The sequence below is a fragment of the Lontra canadensis genome, unplaced genomic scaffold, assembly GCF_010015895.1.
Source record: "Lontra canadensis isolate GAN:19392208 unplaced genomic scaffold, GSC_riverotter_1.0 scaffold14, whole genome shotgun sequence".
In the NCBI taxonomy this organism is placed as follows: Eukaryota; Metazoa; Chordata; class Mammalia; order Carnivora; family Mustelidae; genus Lontra; species Lontra canadensis.
In genome coordinates, this window is record NW_022631008.1 from 22,143,886 (window position 1) to 22,157,760 (window position 13,875).

The 13,875-nt window shown below is 38.9% G+C and overlaps 1 protein-coding gene across 2 annotated transcripts in view; it reads right to left on the reverse strand.

The window, feature by feature from the left end:
- The window catches only part of PREP (prolyl endopeptidase), a 112,175-nt gene that overhangs the window by 51,181 nt on the left and 47,119 nt on the right, over positions 1 to 13,875 (reverse strand). For both annotated transcript variants that reach the window (XR_004382753.1, XM_032858225.1), the window contains exon 7: positions 11,946 to 12,051. Coding sequence is in view for 1 of the 2 variants with exons in the window: in XM_032858225.1 (XP_032714116.1) it covers positions 11,946 to 12,051 (106 nt within the window). In the remaining variant the exon portion in view is untranslated. The remainder of the gene's footprint in view (positions 1 to 11,945; positions 12,052 to 13,875) is intronic.

Consider the following 13,875-nt stretch of genomic DNA (forward strand, 5'->3'; position numbering starts at 1 on the left):
ATAGCTTTCTTATATGCCAGTTTCTTATAACCAGCTAGAAAACATGGGATGAGGACGGCCCTCTTTTAGAGCAGAAGCAAAATTAATACTTAGGGAGGCAGGGCACCTGGGTGGCTCAGTTGGTTAAGTGACTGCCTTCGGCTCAGGTTATGATCTTGGAATCCCAGGATCTAGTCCCACATTGGGCTACCTGCTCAGCAGGGAGTCTGCTTCTGCCTCTGACCCTACCCCTGTCATGTTCTCTCATTCTCTTTCAAATAAATAAATTAAATCTTAAAAAAAAAAAAAAAAAAAAAGGAATGCACTTAACATGAAATGTGGAATCTATATGAAGAAGGCTCTAAAACTTCCTTAAGGCATCCTAAAAGCAACAACAAAAAAATACCCTGAATAACTGGAAACACATACCGTTATCTCTAGATGGGAAGACTCAGTATTTCAAAGGTGCAAATAATCCCAAAGGAAATCTATAACTTTAACATAATTCCAATCAAAATTCAGTTGAGAGTTTTAGGGAATTTGACAACATCATTCTAAAGAGAGAAAGGGAAGCAGGCCCCCTGCCGAGCAGAGAGCCCAAAGCAGAGCTCTACCCTAGGACCCTGAGATCATGACCCAAGCTGAAAGCAGAAGCTTAACCCACTGAGCCACCCAGAAGTCCCTTTAGCAATGCTTTTTACTTTAAAGTCTACTTTGATATTTAGACAGCTATGTGATTCTCATGGTAACATTTTGGGCTGGTTGTCCTCTGCAAAATGATCCCAATTGTGTTATCATTTCTGAAAAGATTTTCTTTCCCAGGTCTCTTCACCACTCATGCTTTCCACTTCTTGGTGGGCTACATTCCAGGTAATTTGCTTACATTCATATTCTAATTCATTAATTCTCTCTTCAGCTATGTCTAATTTCTCCAACCTAATAACTAAATTTTTTAATGTTAATAACCACATTCCTTATTTGCAGAAATTCTACTTAGTCTTCTTCCAGTCTGGTCATTCTTTATGATTTATCATTTCCTGCTCATACTTCCAAGCTTCTTGTTTGCTTATTTTTATAAAAGCAGAATCACATTATTTATTTTTAAAAGTATATTTAATTTACTTATTTTACATTAGGAATGGGATAAGTCCACTCTGCTACTTCTGGTTGTTCTATTGCTCATGCTGGTGATTTTGTCTGATTTGTGACTTTTTCTTTTTTTAAAGGTTTTATTTATTTATTTGACAGAGAGAGAGATCATGAGTAGGCAGAGAGGCAGGCAGGGGGTGGGGGAGCAGGCTCTCTGCTAAGCAGAGAGCCTGATGTGGGGTTCGATCCCAGAACCCTGAGACCATGACCTGAGCCAAAGGCAGAGGCTTAATCCACTGAGCCACCCAGGTGCCCCTGTGACTTTTTTCTTTAATTTGAGATTTTTGACTGTGAAATGATTTCCCCTGAAACATTATCTGTGGCAATTCGTGGAGGCCTGGTTAAAGTGGCACTCCTCCAGAAAAGACTTCCATTTGGCTTCCATTTGCCGGTTGGGAGGCAATGAACCTGGGAACCCTTTAAGTTAAATTCTTGGCATGAGGACTTTTGGACCTCAGAGGAGCAATCCAGACAACTGTACCTACGTCAGTCTTCCTCATGTTTTAGGGGAATTCACATCCTGCTGCTCCCTCTCCCTCACTAGTGTGAAGGTAAAGGCAGGCAGGTTTTCCTCCTCTCCTCACTCCCCATTTCCCCGCTCCCAGGTTTATTTCTTAATCACCATTACATTGACAGTATCCCTTATTAGACTTTCCAACATGGAGAACCAGAGGCTTTATCCTCCATCCCCTTGCCCTAGGTGGCCATCAGATGGGAACTCAACCCCCAAAGCCCAGGAGGAACATCCCAGAACAACTCAGGTTTCCTGCTTTCATTTTGTCTTTGGTCTCTATGGTTTCTCTTGTTTTGTGTACGAATTTAGCAATATATTTAGAAAGATACTTTATAAACTTCTTACAGCATTTCAGTTATTTCAACTGGGAGGTTACTCAGAATATATAATCTGCTAAACTCCTTCAAAGAGAAATCCTTACAATTAATTTTTATAAAGATTAAGCTGTGCGTTCAAATTATAATTTTTTTTTTTTTTTTTTAGTGACAAACTGCTAATCTCAAAAGCAGGTAACCAAAGCTAACTTCATTTTTTAATTTGCAGAAAACAATGCTTTAAAAGGGGAAAAAAAACCCCCAAAAATATTCCTTAGAAGACTAATAACTAAAAAATTAGTGGGTAATGTAAAATTGCAGACAATCAGAAAGGTACGTTTGTTTATAGTAAGAATGATGAATCAGAATTTTCTGGACTATGACATTTGTAGACACAAGAGTTTTGGCTCAGGAAAATGTCAGATTCCTTAAATATTCCCCTGACAATAAAACATTTCCTGATGTGCAACCTTTATTTCTCAAAGTAACCATCTTAGGGTTTCTACCTGAAAAGGTCTTGCAGCCATTGTAGTGATATTTATTATGACCTTACCCACCCCACTCCCAACACAAAAAGTCACTGAAACATCTACCAAAGGCACAGTAGACATTTCCTTCACTATCTCTATATAATCAGGGGAGCCTGAAGATGTGGCACATGTTTTAAATAATCAAGGCTCCAGTGAACACCAAAACAACAGAGTTTGTGGTCGTTATCTACCATCAAATTCCGGAGTATTAACCTCAGTCATTAATAAATACTACAAGTCATAAATTCATTCAAATTTGAGTTATGTGGCTGGATTTATACAAAGGTGGTTCAGAGTACTGGCCCTCATGGGGCAGAACGTTTAAAATGGAGCTCAAAATCCTTCTGCTCTCCTGAGCAATTTGCTCCTCAGGGCTTTGGCATGAGATAATTCAAGAGAAATGGTATTTCAGTTGAACAATGGGACTCACTCAGTTTTGTTATTCACAAGTCTGAACTCTATTGATTTAAATGGAACACAGAAAAATTACTTTTAAAAAAGAGACATGGCTTAACTCCCAAACATCTCGGTTTTTTGCCAACCTTTTCTTAGATTCTTTTCTCTGTAAGTGACATTATTCACTCTGAAGCCAAAAGAATCCAATTCCCAAACTTCTTCACATTAAAGTTAAAATTACTTTTTATAGACCTGATTCTTGGTCGGGGAATGATTTGTTTACTGAGTGAAGATTAGCTTAAAATAATTTATCTTATGCTTTCCCTAGAGCAAAGTCATTACTTTTATTGCTTTCTTTGAAAATGCATGGTATTAACTATGTTTCATAGAAAATTTTCGTAAGCTCTCTAGCAACAGGAGCTAAAAAGTGCTTTTATACTTTATGAAACACTATGTAACAACATAAACAAATGGAAAGTGTGGTCTTGCTCTAAAACCGAAGGTGGGGGAAGGTGGCTGTTCCTGGCCTGACAACTTCTTTCCAGCTCCCCTGCCTCACAGTGATGATTAGAACATGGGCTTGGGTGTATCAGCTGACCTGAGTCTGAATCTTTACCTCAGGAAAGTGAACTGGCCTCACATCCCAGGCTCCTGGGGATAACAACATGTGCTCCTCAGAGGTTGTTGAGAAGGCTACATGAATTCTCGACACTCTTTGCTCAGAATTTGGCACACAGAAAATGTTAAACAGTCAATACTTACTACTATTCCAAATAATCCCAGCATTCTTCAAATGACAAAAATAAGCCAAATGTGGCTTCTGAACAGCCTGATTTGCTAATAGTGAACTTTAAAATTTAATTTCCATCTGTCACAACACACAGCTATTTTCCTAGAAAAAACCCTTAAAATCACTCATTTTAAAATTAGTGAAAATACTAATTTTATCACTACTACTTTTTTTACTTCAAAATCCATGTCTTGCTTATTTTTATGCTATCTTTTGATGTTCCAATTCTTTTTGCCCTTCTTGCTCTGAAACGCACTCTTTTCTTATGACTCCCTGTCTCCCAGAGAGGCCCTCCTCCCCTGTTCGTCTGGCTCTTCACACTCAGCTGAGCTTGCTACACTTCGGACAAGTCCTTTGTTTCAAGGTTCTTAAATGTTTATCTCCCCCTTTCCACTCCACCCCCAAAAGACGCCCCAGCCCCACAAGGCATGACCCTTGGAGTCACTATGGTCCCGGCTACCTAGAAACAAGAGGTGTACCCTGCATTAGCCAGAGATGGCTAAAGGAGCCATTTAGGTGTCTGATGAATACTGAGCTCTTTTTATTTTTACATGTAATCTGGAGTGTAGATGCATTTCTTATTCAGAAGAAAGCCAATTTCTTTAATGACATGGAAGTACTAAAACAACATGCTGAGTGCTGGAAACTTCATCAGCCTAGAAGGCTCAAACTTTCAGCAGAAAAGGAAAAAGCAGAGAGACAGGTTGGTGAAAGTCTGGATGAAGTAAGGGTGAGGTGGTATTTCCTTACGAAGATCAACGATGTCCGCACCACCTGTCTTTTTTGCCGAAGGCTTCGTTAATGCTGCAATAGGGAGCAAAGACCACTTTGGGCCTGTCTGGAGGACGGTGATGTTCGTGCCAGGAGTAGTTATGTCACTAACAAGGATTTCAGGCTCTGATAGATGTTTTCACCTAATAATTGCTTCCTAAAGATTCTACTTAAAAACCTCTAATACAAGTTTAAATTCATTCAGAACTGGGCCAAATGGTCAGAGTCTCTTTTGTTGGCCACCCTATAAAAGATGAAATAAAGTCTCTGACCTTTCACAGAAAAATTGAAAGAACCAAAAAGAGAGGGAACGACAACAACAAAAAACCAGAGGGGAGCGGGAGGGAGCTGAGTGTTTTCAACTCCAGAGCTGTCCTACCTCTGAGCCTGGGCCTGTGTGCCAGGTCATAGCACCGCTGCGCCCTGAAATTGGGCCCAGCGGGCGGGGAGCACACCAGGGGAGGAAGAACAGCATGGAGTGGGGTGCTGCTATGCCCTGCTATGCGTCTGCTTCCTAACTAAACAGGTAACATTTATAAAATCCTGCATTTCAGACTGAAACATATGTATCTGTTGACAGTGTGAAGACAACAGAAGCAATCGAAATTAAAGTCGTAGTCTCATACTTTTCCAATAAACTATTCAGAAATGTACATTAACTATATTGAACACTAAGATAAATTTGTATAAGAGAATGTTGAAAACCATCGCTTGTATTTTCAGGGTATAAATTAAATTTTAATGAAATTTTTTAAAGTCCAAATATATGAAAAAAGAACAGATCTAAGGCCTGATGTTTAATGGTAATAGAGAAAATATGTGAAAATTTATTCCCAATTTAGTTGATATGAAGTAACTACATACTATTGACCATGGAACAGTGCAAGGGTTAGGAACACCGTCCCCTGCAGGGTCAAAAATCCACGTATACTTTTACCTCCCTCAAAACTTTACTCCTGGACCACTGTCAACTGGAAGCTTTCCTGACAACACCACTGGTCAATTAGCATATATTTTGTATGTTATATGTATTATATACAGTACCTTACAATAACATAAGCTACAGGGAAGTGACCACTAAAAAATCTTAAGAGAAAATACCTTCACAGTTTAATACTGTATTTATTATCAAGAAAAGGAAAAATCCATGTATACATGGATGTGCAAAGGTCAAATTAGGGCTGTTCAAGGGCCAACTGCATATTCAAAATAGGATAATGAACTTAGGAAACAAAATACATATATAATTCAAAAAACTATTAAGAAAAGTAGAGAAAATACAACTGAGAAAATCTAGACACGGATCATTTTCTTCCAAGGTTCAGAATGATTAATTTCAACTAATCTACAGGCATCAATCACATTAAGAATCACAGGAGTCAAGACTCAGCTGTCTTTTCTACTGCAGAATGATTAAATTATCATGCCAGCCTGGGGTCCTAAGTGGTTTCCTCATTTTTGGTCTTAAACAAAGAACAAAGAGAAGCAAAAATCTCCTGCTTGTACAATATACAAGACTGGAGAAACATGGTCTGTACCTACTCATCATTCTCAGAGTTTAACAGAGGATAAAAATTCAACTAAAAAAAATTTAGGTGGCCAGAAAAGTGAAGATTCAAAATGCTTCCAAGAAAATTTAACAGTTACTGATGGAAGTTGGCTTATAAAGCAGGGCCTTCTGAGCACCAGGAGACGCAAAGGGCCAATGATATTCAAGACAAGCTGGAACCCACCTTCTATGAGTCTATGTTAAAGGAAAAAAATTATCTCACACTTGTTAAAATGGTAAAGAAGACTGTATTTAGGACTACTGAGATAGGTGTCAAGACTATCACAATAAGAGAGAGAGATCAGACTTAACTCCAAATACAAAAAAGACAGCTGGGGATTTATAGCCAATGAGCAGAACGGACAGAGGGGTAGTCACTGAGAGGACACATGGAGTAGAGGGTTTCTTGTGAAACTGACCCAAGAATATTCTTGGTGAGGGCAGGTCAAAGTCATCAGCATGTGGGGGACAGTGGTGGGGGAGGGGAGGGGTGAGGAATTTGACCAGATATCAAGGGTGATCAGATATGGAGGGTAGGGGATTCTCTCTAAATTGATGTAGTGAGATCCTTGTTACAACTAAGCTATGTTGGTCCAATGAGGGAGGAGGAGGCCAAAGAACCAAGGTTGAGGCCTAGCTAGGAAGAGGACTTAGGGAAGCCTGAGTAAAGTCTGGTCAAGGACCGAGTCCTTGTTATCTGTCAGGCACTGCTCTAGGTGCTGGGCAATCCGGAAAGCAAGACAGACCTGATCTCATGCAGCTCACAAATACTCAACAGTGTTATTATTGTTTTTGTTTTATTTTTGTATGGAGAGAAAAAGAAATCAGAATTTGGCAAAAGAGAACAGTCAGCTATAGAAGGAAAGGCGTCAACCGAAGGCATGAGAAAGTGTGCTTACGGCTAAGACAAAAATCTCTCCTTCCCCGAAGGAAGTAGAGAGCAACTCAGAACATGTCTCCAGCAGTCGGCACCAAAGGGGGTGCGATGTTCTTTGGAGAGCACCTACTTGGCAGTTTTGAACACCTAGGAAATCACATATATGCCTAGTGCTGTTTCTACACAGTGGTGAATGAGGTGAGTCAGAGGACTCACCTAGACATAAAGGTCAGGAAAGGAGCAGCCAACCACTCTGACTGCAGTTCTGGGGAAAGGCTATGGTCCACAGTTTGTAACAGGTATCATTCTTAAGCGAAAATACTGCAGATGTAAATGGTGGAAAGGAGGTTCTCCAAGGAGAGATCCGGGTAACAGAGTGGCAAGATGGTCAGCAGGTTGGAGAAGAAAAATTGGAATTTACAAGACAAATGCAAATGACAAAGGAATCCAGTTTCACAGGGAACTCCTTTAACTCTCAAGGCTCTAGGATTTTTTTTTTCCCATCCTGTATTTTTGTAGTTTTGTTTTCTCTGTGTCCTGTTTTTTCTAGGATATTGTATAGCCATCAGCCACTTTTTTGTGCTTTTTGTGATTCTCATTTCAAAATGCACAGGGGAAGAAGGTTTTCTTGGGAGGCAAAGTTGACAGAAAAGTTAAAAAGTGCTACCTAAGTAAAATTACTTAGTTTTCCCGACAAGCAATTCAGCGATGCCCTAATAAATGAAGAATTAATTTGCATGAAAATGCTGATCATTTCCCCTGCCTTTAAGGCAAGAAAGATTAAAATCATAGCAGAAAGGCTTTAGGTTAAATTTCAGCAATATAAAATGAAAGATTTCATAACAGATTTAGTTTTTGGTCACCGGCTATTCAAGTTTAACTCATCTAATAGTTAACTAGCACATTTAGCATTTTAGTTAAATGTTAGTTATTATTCCCCTCGTTTAAAAAATATAACAAACATGGAACAGGTAAGGAAATAGCAAGAAAAAGATCTCTGGCATATAAATCCCCAAAATTTCAATTATCAACCTGTAAAAATTAGACACCTCCCCACACAGTCTTGCACTTAGAGACACACCTATTTATGTTTTTGTTAATGAAAGGACTTTTTTTTTATTATGAATCTGGTTTTACAGGAAACAAGTCAATACTAAGATCTGTGTTTAGAGCAGCTTTGATACGGAAGGTTAACTATTTATTCTAGGACTTCCTCAATCTATTTTCCCGTGGTATCCCAAATCAAAGCGTGCTCATTCCAAATATTCCTCTTTTAGTCAAGAAACAACAGAAAAAAGAAGGGAGGAATTCCTGAGAACCTACTATGTGCCAGGAACCCTGCTAAGCTGTGTTCCATACCTCTTCATTACGCCTCACAATTCCTCCTGACGTAGGTATTCCTTCCCCATCAGTAGTCATGGAAATAGTGAGAGAAAACATTCCCACCCCAGGCTCACCAGTTAGTCTTGGAGCTGAGACTAAAACTGACATCAGACTTGAAACTGTTCTGGTTATTGTTGCAATACATCCAATCCTGATCAGTAGGGATTATTTAAAAAATTTTTAACGATCACTATCTTGATCTGCTAGGTCTCTCCTGTAATAAACTAACTATACTTAATGTCTTCAACAGTTCAACTCATAGTACTTGTCTCTTTGAACAGTAATAATCAGGGGTGCCTGGGTGGCTCAGTGGATTAAGCCGCTGCCTTCGGCTCGGGTCATGATCTCAGTGTCCTGAGATCGACCCCACGTCGGGCTCTTTGCTCAGCGGGGAGCCTGCTTCTCTCTCTCTCTCTCTGTCTGACTCTCTGCCTACTTGTGATCTCTCTCTCTCTCTCAAATAAATAAATAAAATCTTTAAAAAAAAAAAAAAGAAAAAAAATGAACAGTAATAATCATATCACTGACTCCTAATGAACCAGCTGTCAATGAAAACAAACGAACAAGCTCTCTTTAATATTGTTGTATGCAACTGACTTAAATCCAAGCACGGAAATAGATCCCAATTTCATCTTAATTAGTACTGGCCGATCATTGTGACTGTCCAGAGCTTTCAGAATCCTAGGACTGCCATTCAAAGGAGTAACTACTCTGAGGTTTATGTCATCCACAGAGTTAATGCTAGTGAAACAATGATGAAAAAGAAATGGCAAGCTGAGCCAGACACAGACATTAGCAGCTGTCACTGGCCAACACTCCCCAGCGCCTTTAGTATGCATATCAGTGTACAAATCAAAGCTTCAAATCCACCTATCCTATTATTCGCTTCCAAATCTATAGGATACCACATACTTTTTTAAGTGCCTCAATGAATTCCAAATACTGGTCAGTTTAGTCACCTTATTAAAAAGTGAAATCAGGTGAGTATGGTCAGACTTGTTGGCTCTCCCTATGGTTTTCCATGAGCTCACTCAGATGGTCTTTTTGACATGTCTGGAGTTAATCAATCAAATACTGACTGAGGTGTTACTGCAAAGGTGTTCTGTAGGTGTGATTAAAGACCATAATCCGTTGATTTTAGGTAAAGGAGATTATCCTAGATAATCTAGGCAGGCCGGATTCAATCAATTGAAATGTCTTCTCCGGGAATTGAGGTTTCTCTGAGAAAGAAATACCGCCTGTGGATGGCAGCTTCAGCCTGTGCCTGAGAATTCCAGACTGTCTTTCCTGGTAGCCTGCCCTACTGATTTCAGACTTAGCTAGCCAGTCCTCAAATCACATAGGCCTGTCTCTTACAAAACATCTCTTAATGTATGTCTCCTATTGGTTCTGCTTCTTTGGGTAAACCCTGATAGATACCTTCACAAGCCATCAATAGCTCAAAACTACATATACCTAGGAGTGACTCTAGTAAGTAGTATGTGGCTGTGGGGCACCTGGCTGGCTTAGTAAGTAGAGCATGAGACTCCTGATCTCAGGATTGTGAGTTCAAAGCCCTATGTTGGGCATAGAGCTTATGTAAAAGTTAAAAAAGTTAAAAAAAAAAAAAAAAAGTGGTTCCACTGAGAGATCAAATACCAAATAAATTTACAGGTTTACACATAGCCCTAGTACAACATATGGCTGGATTTCTGTTCAGATCATGACAAAATAACCTTAAAATTCCTCTGGATGATTAAAAAAAAAAAAAAAAGAATTGGAAAATGATAATTGCTAATGTAAGAGCACTGGGCTCTTCACCTAGACTGCAAAACAGCCACCTAAGAAGCAGAGACAACAACAGTCAGGTAACTCAAGGAAGATCCAACTGGGAAGGCCAGTGGGGAGCTGGCTTGTTTTGTGAACAGGAGCTTCCCAGCTGCATGCATTACTGCCATTCATGGTTCCTTAGACGCTTCCCTTCATTCTCCTTCATGTTATTTCAGGGCTACAGTGTCTGGCATTTTATTTGTGATGGCCTGGTGTACCTCTGCACCATCTTCCCTCCAGAATCTCAATCTCTAGGTATCATACCCTCTTCTCTAATTCCTCCATAATATGGCAATGATAAATTGGGGGATTAAAAAGTATGTAAAAAAAAAAAAAAAAAAAAGATAAAGACCAAGAGGTTTGGAAGAAAACAGGCTTTCCTTGAGTTCTGCCAGCCCTTTTGTAAGTTTCACTCAGTTATTACTATTATTAAAGCAGACACAGCAATACGAGTTCAGTATAACGGTCTATGGAAGAAATTCTCTTCCTTGTATCTAGAGGAAATTAAGCAATTTGTGTTTTTTGATTTGTTAACTTGCATCACTTAATAACAAGTCTACCTAATAATTTAAAGATATAATAACAAAGTAATAAAAAGAAAATGAAACTGGCGCTCTCTAGAGGAAGAATGATGGAACTGGAATTTGTAATAAAGTGGGGAAAGGCGAAGTCCTTTCCACCAGCTCAGACTCACAAAGGAATACTGTGTGGGTAACAGCAGGGTAACAGCTGTCCCTGTTTCTTCCAGATCTCATTCTGCAGAGGTTCAGTTCCATGTCGACTAGACTGGAAACTCAAGCGAACAATTCTTAGGTACTGGTTTTGCTCCTGTCAAAGAACGTGACAACTGGTGTGGTTGTTGCAACTTCCTTTTGAGATCAAAATGGGTGTATCTTTTTTTTTTTTTTTAAACAGAAAAAACCCTACAAGTATCTTTATTAAATGGATATATATATGTCACACCTGAATCAATCTGCTGACTTTATCCTGCTGCATCTGGGAATGGCGCTCTGCAGTATCTAAGAATGTCGGGATGTGGATCTTGCTCAGAGAAGTCTAAAAATGATGCAATGCCCGATCAATAAAAAAAAAAAAATTGTATATTTTCTTATCATAATGTAACATAGTGAATCTAACTAATTTAAAATGCACTCAAATTATATAGTTTGAAAATCTGCATCACATTCTCTAAAATATATTTATTTTAACCAGAACAGTGTAATTAGTTTCCTGTTCTTATCCGAGTGCCAGCCTATCTGAGCAGTTTTGGAGTCTGGGTATTCTTAGCATAGTAAATTGTGCAGCTGGAAAGCTTTAGTGCTCGATAATGCTGCTGCTATGACCTAGAGGCTCGAAAAGAGCAACATTTAAAATGAGCCACCGCCACAATCTGTAGCTGGCTGGTCCTATGCTTACTCTCATGATGTATAAGGCTCCCAGAAAGCAAAATCAGGCTGTTACTGTGCATGTGGCTCAGTGCTAGGAAACCATCTTATAATTACCTGTTAACCTCACTAATTGTCACTGGTCTTTTCCTTTTGCCTGTGACAGTTTGCACCATTACATCTAGACAATTACAGTGCTTTACAGACCAAAGAGGTAGATTCTCTTTAACACACTTCATCTGCAATAATCAACAGACACGTCCACATTCATATGCAAAATATACAGTTAACCTCAATTTATGGAAAAAATGCTAAAGCCAACAAAGAGTTTCATTCAATTTTTCCTCATTTTATGCAACAATACCGAAAGAAAAAATATGAACTGAGGGTTCATACGGCTGAATGGAAGGAGGTTTCTTGGGAAATCAATTAGAAGATCAAAATAATTGCTTCTTAATGGAGCTTTCTGGACTAATTGCCTGTTTGAAAGATAACTTACCACTGATGCCATTGGATTCCTGCTGTAGGTCACAGTACCAGAGTCGGTTTACTGGATCACATCCCTCCCTTATTGATAATAAGACATAGCGACCATCATCAGACAACTAGGAAGGAAATAAAAACAGGGCAGGGGGCTGATTAGAAAATCTCTTTTGTGAAACCACTGTTAACTAAAAAAATAAAGGTTAACCTCAAATGTCATATGGTTACCCCAAATTTATGACTGGAAAAGAAAGTTAGAAAAAAGATAAACATCAATTTTAATTTATTTTACTCTTGCATCACAGTTTGAAAAAAAAAAGCATAGTGAAATACTTAAATGGAAAATATCAACAGATATAACTGCATGTCGTGACTCAATGTGATTTTTATTTAAATTTATAGTCTAGGCTTTAACTGAGAATACATGCGATCTGCCATTCTGCATATCAATATCCCTGACCTTGAAATTTCGTCTTGGTCACGTATTTTAAAATTGTTGTAAATGAGTAAGAATTAGCAAAATAGGCAGGATGCAAGAAAGTTCATCAGTGGTGCAACCTGGTGACGTGATGCAGTTTCTACTGAACAGCTCCTTAGGCATCTTTAGTTGCCTCTACAACACGATGTCAAAGACCAAAAGCCTGTGTTCTGTGGATTTCCTTGGTAGTATTAAACAGGAGAATCTCAGGTAGCAAAAACAACCTTGGTAGACTAATATGACAAACAATATATTATGATTTTGAGTTGCCAAAATTAAATAGAAGTGGTTTCAAACTCTATATAAATACACACACATACCCTTTTGGAATTAACTTTTAATTCAACGTAATTTAAAAAATTAATCCATGTCAACATACGTATATTTAATTCATTTTTTAATTGCTATGCAGTATTCTGATCTAGAAATATACCACAATTGATTGATCCTTTTTCCCACGAATAAATGTTTTATTTCTATTTTCTTCCTATTACAAGCAACACGTCACAAAAATTCTGAACATGTTAATCTGTGGCCTTATCTGTATTTCCAGGTCTATAAAGAGAAGTGAAATTGCTCAGTGGCAGGATATGCACATATTCAACCTTGTGAGGTGGTGCCAAATTATTTTCCGAAATGGTCGTACCGACTTACATCTGACGTGTCACAGTGAATGACAGTTCCTGTTTTTCCACATCCTACTACAATGGCTAACTTTACCTAGCAACTTGGCTAGACCGCAGTACCCAGATATTTGGTCAAACATTATTCTGGATGTTTCTGTGAAGGTGTTTTTTGGATGACACTGACATTTAAATTGGTGGACTCTTAAAGGTGATTACCCTCCGTAATATGAGTACGCCTCATCCAACCAGCCCAGAGCGTTAACAGAAAAACTGACCATCCCAGGCAAGGACGAGTTCTGCCAGCAGACAACCCTTAGACTCAAACTGAAACTCCGGATTTCCAGCCTGCCGATGTACCTTTTGGACTTGTAAAGCCTTCACGATCATGTTAGCCAACTATTTATTTATTTATTTTTAAAGGTTTTATTTATTTATTTGACAGACAGAGATCACAAGTAGGCAGAGAGGCAGGCAGAGAGAGAGAGGAGGAAGAAGGCTTCCCGCCGAGCAGAGAGCCAGATGCGGGGCTCAATCCCAGGACCCTGGGATCACGACCTGAGCCGAAGGCAGAGGCTTTAACCCACTGAGCCACCCCGGCACTCCTAGCCAACTCTTTAAAAATAAATCTCTCTATATATACATACACATAACCTGTTGGTTCTGTTTGTCTTCAGAAGCCTCACACACTTACCAACAAGTGTTACTCTTTTATATGTTCATTCCACAAATATTTGCTAAGCAGCCATTATGTGCAAGACATTTAAAGATACATTAGTGAACAGAATAGGAAAAAAGTGTTCTAGTGGAGGAGACAATGTGGAATTATGTAGCATATTATAAAA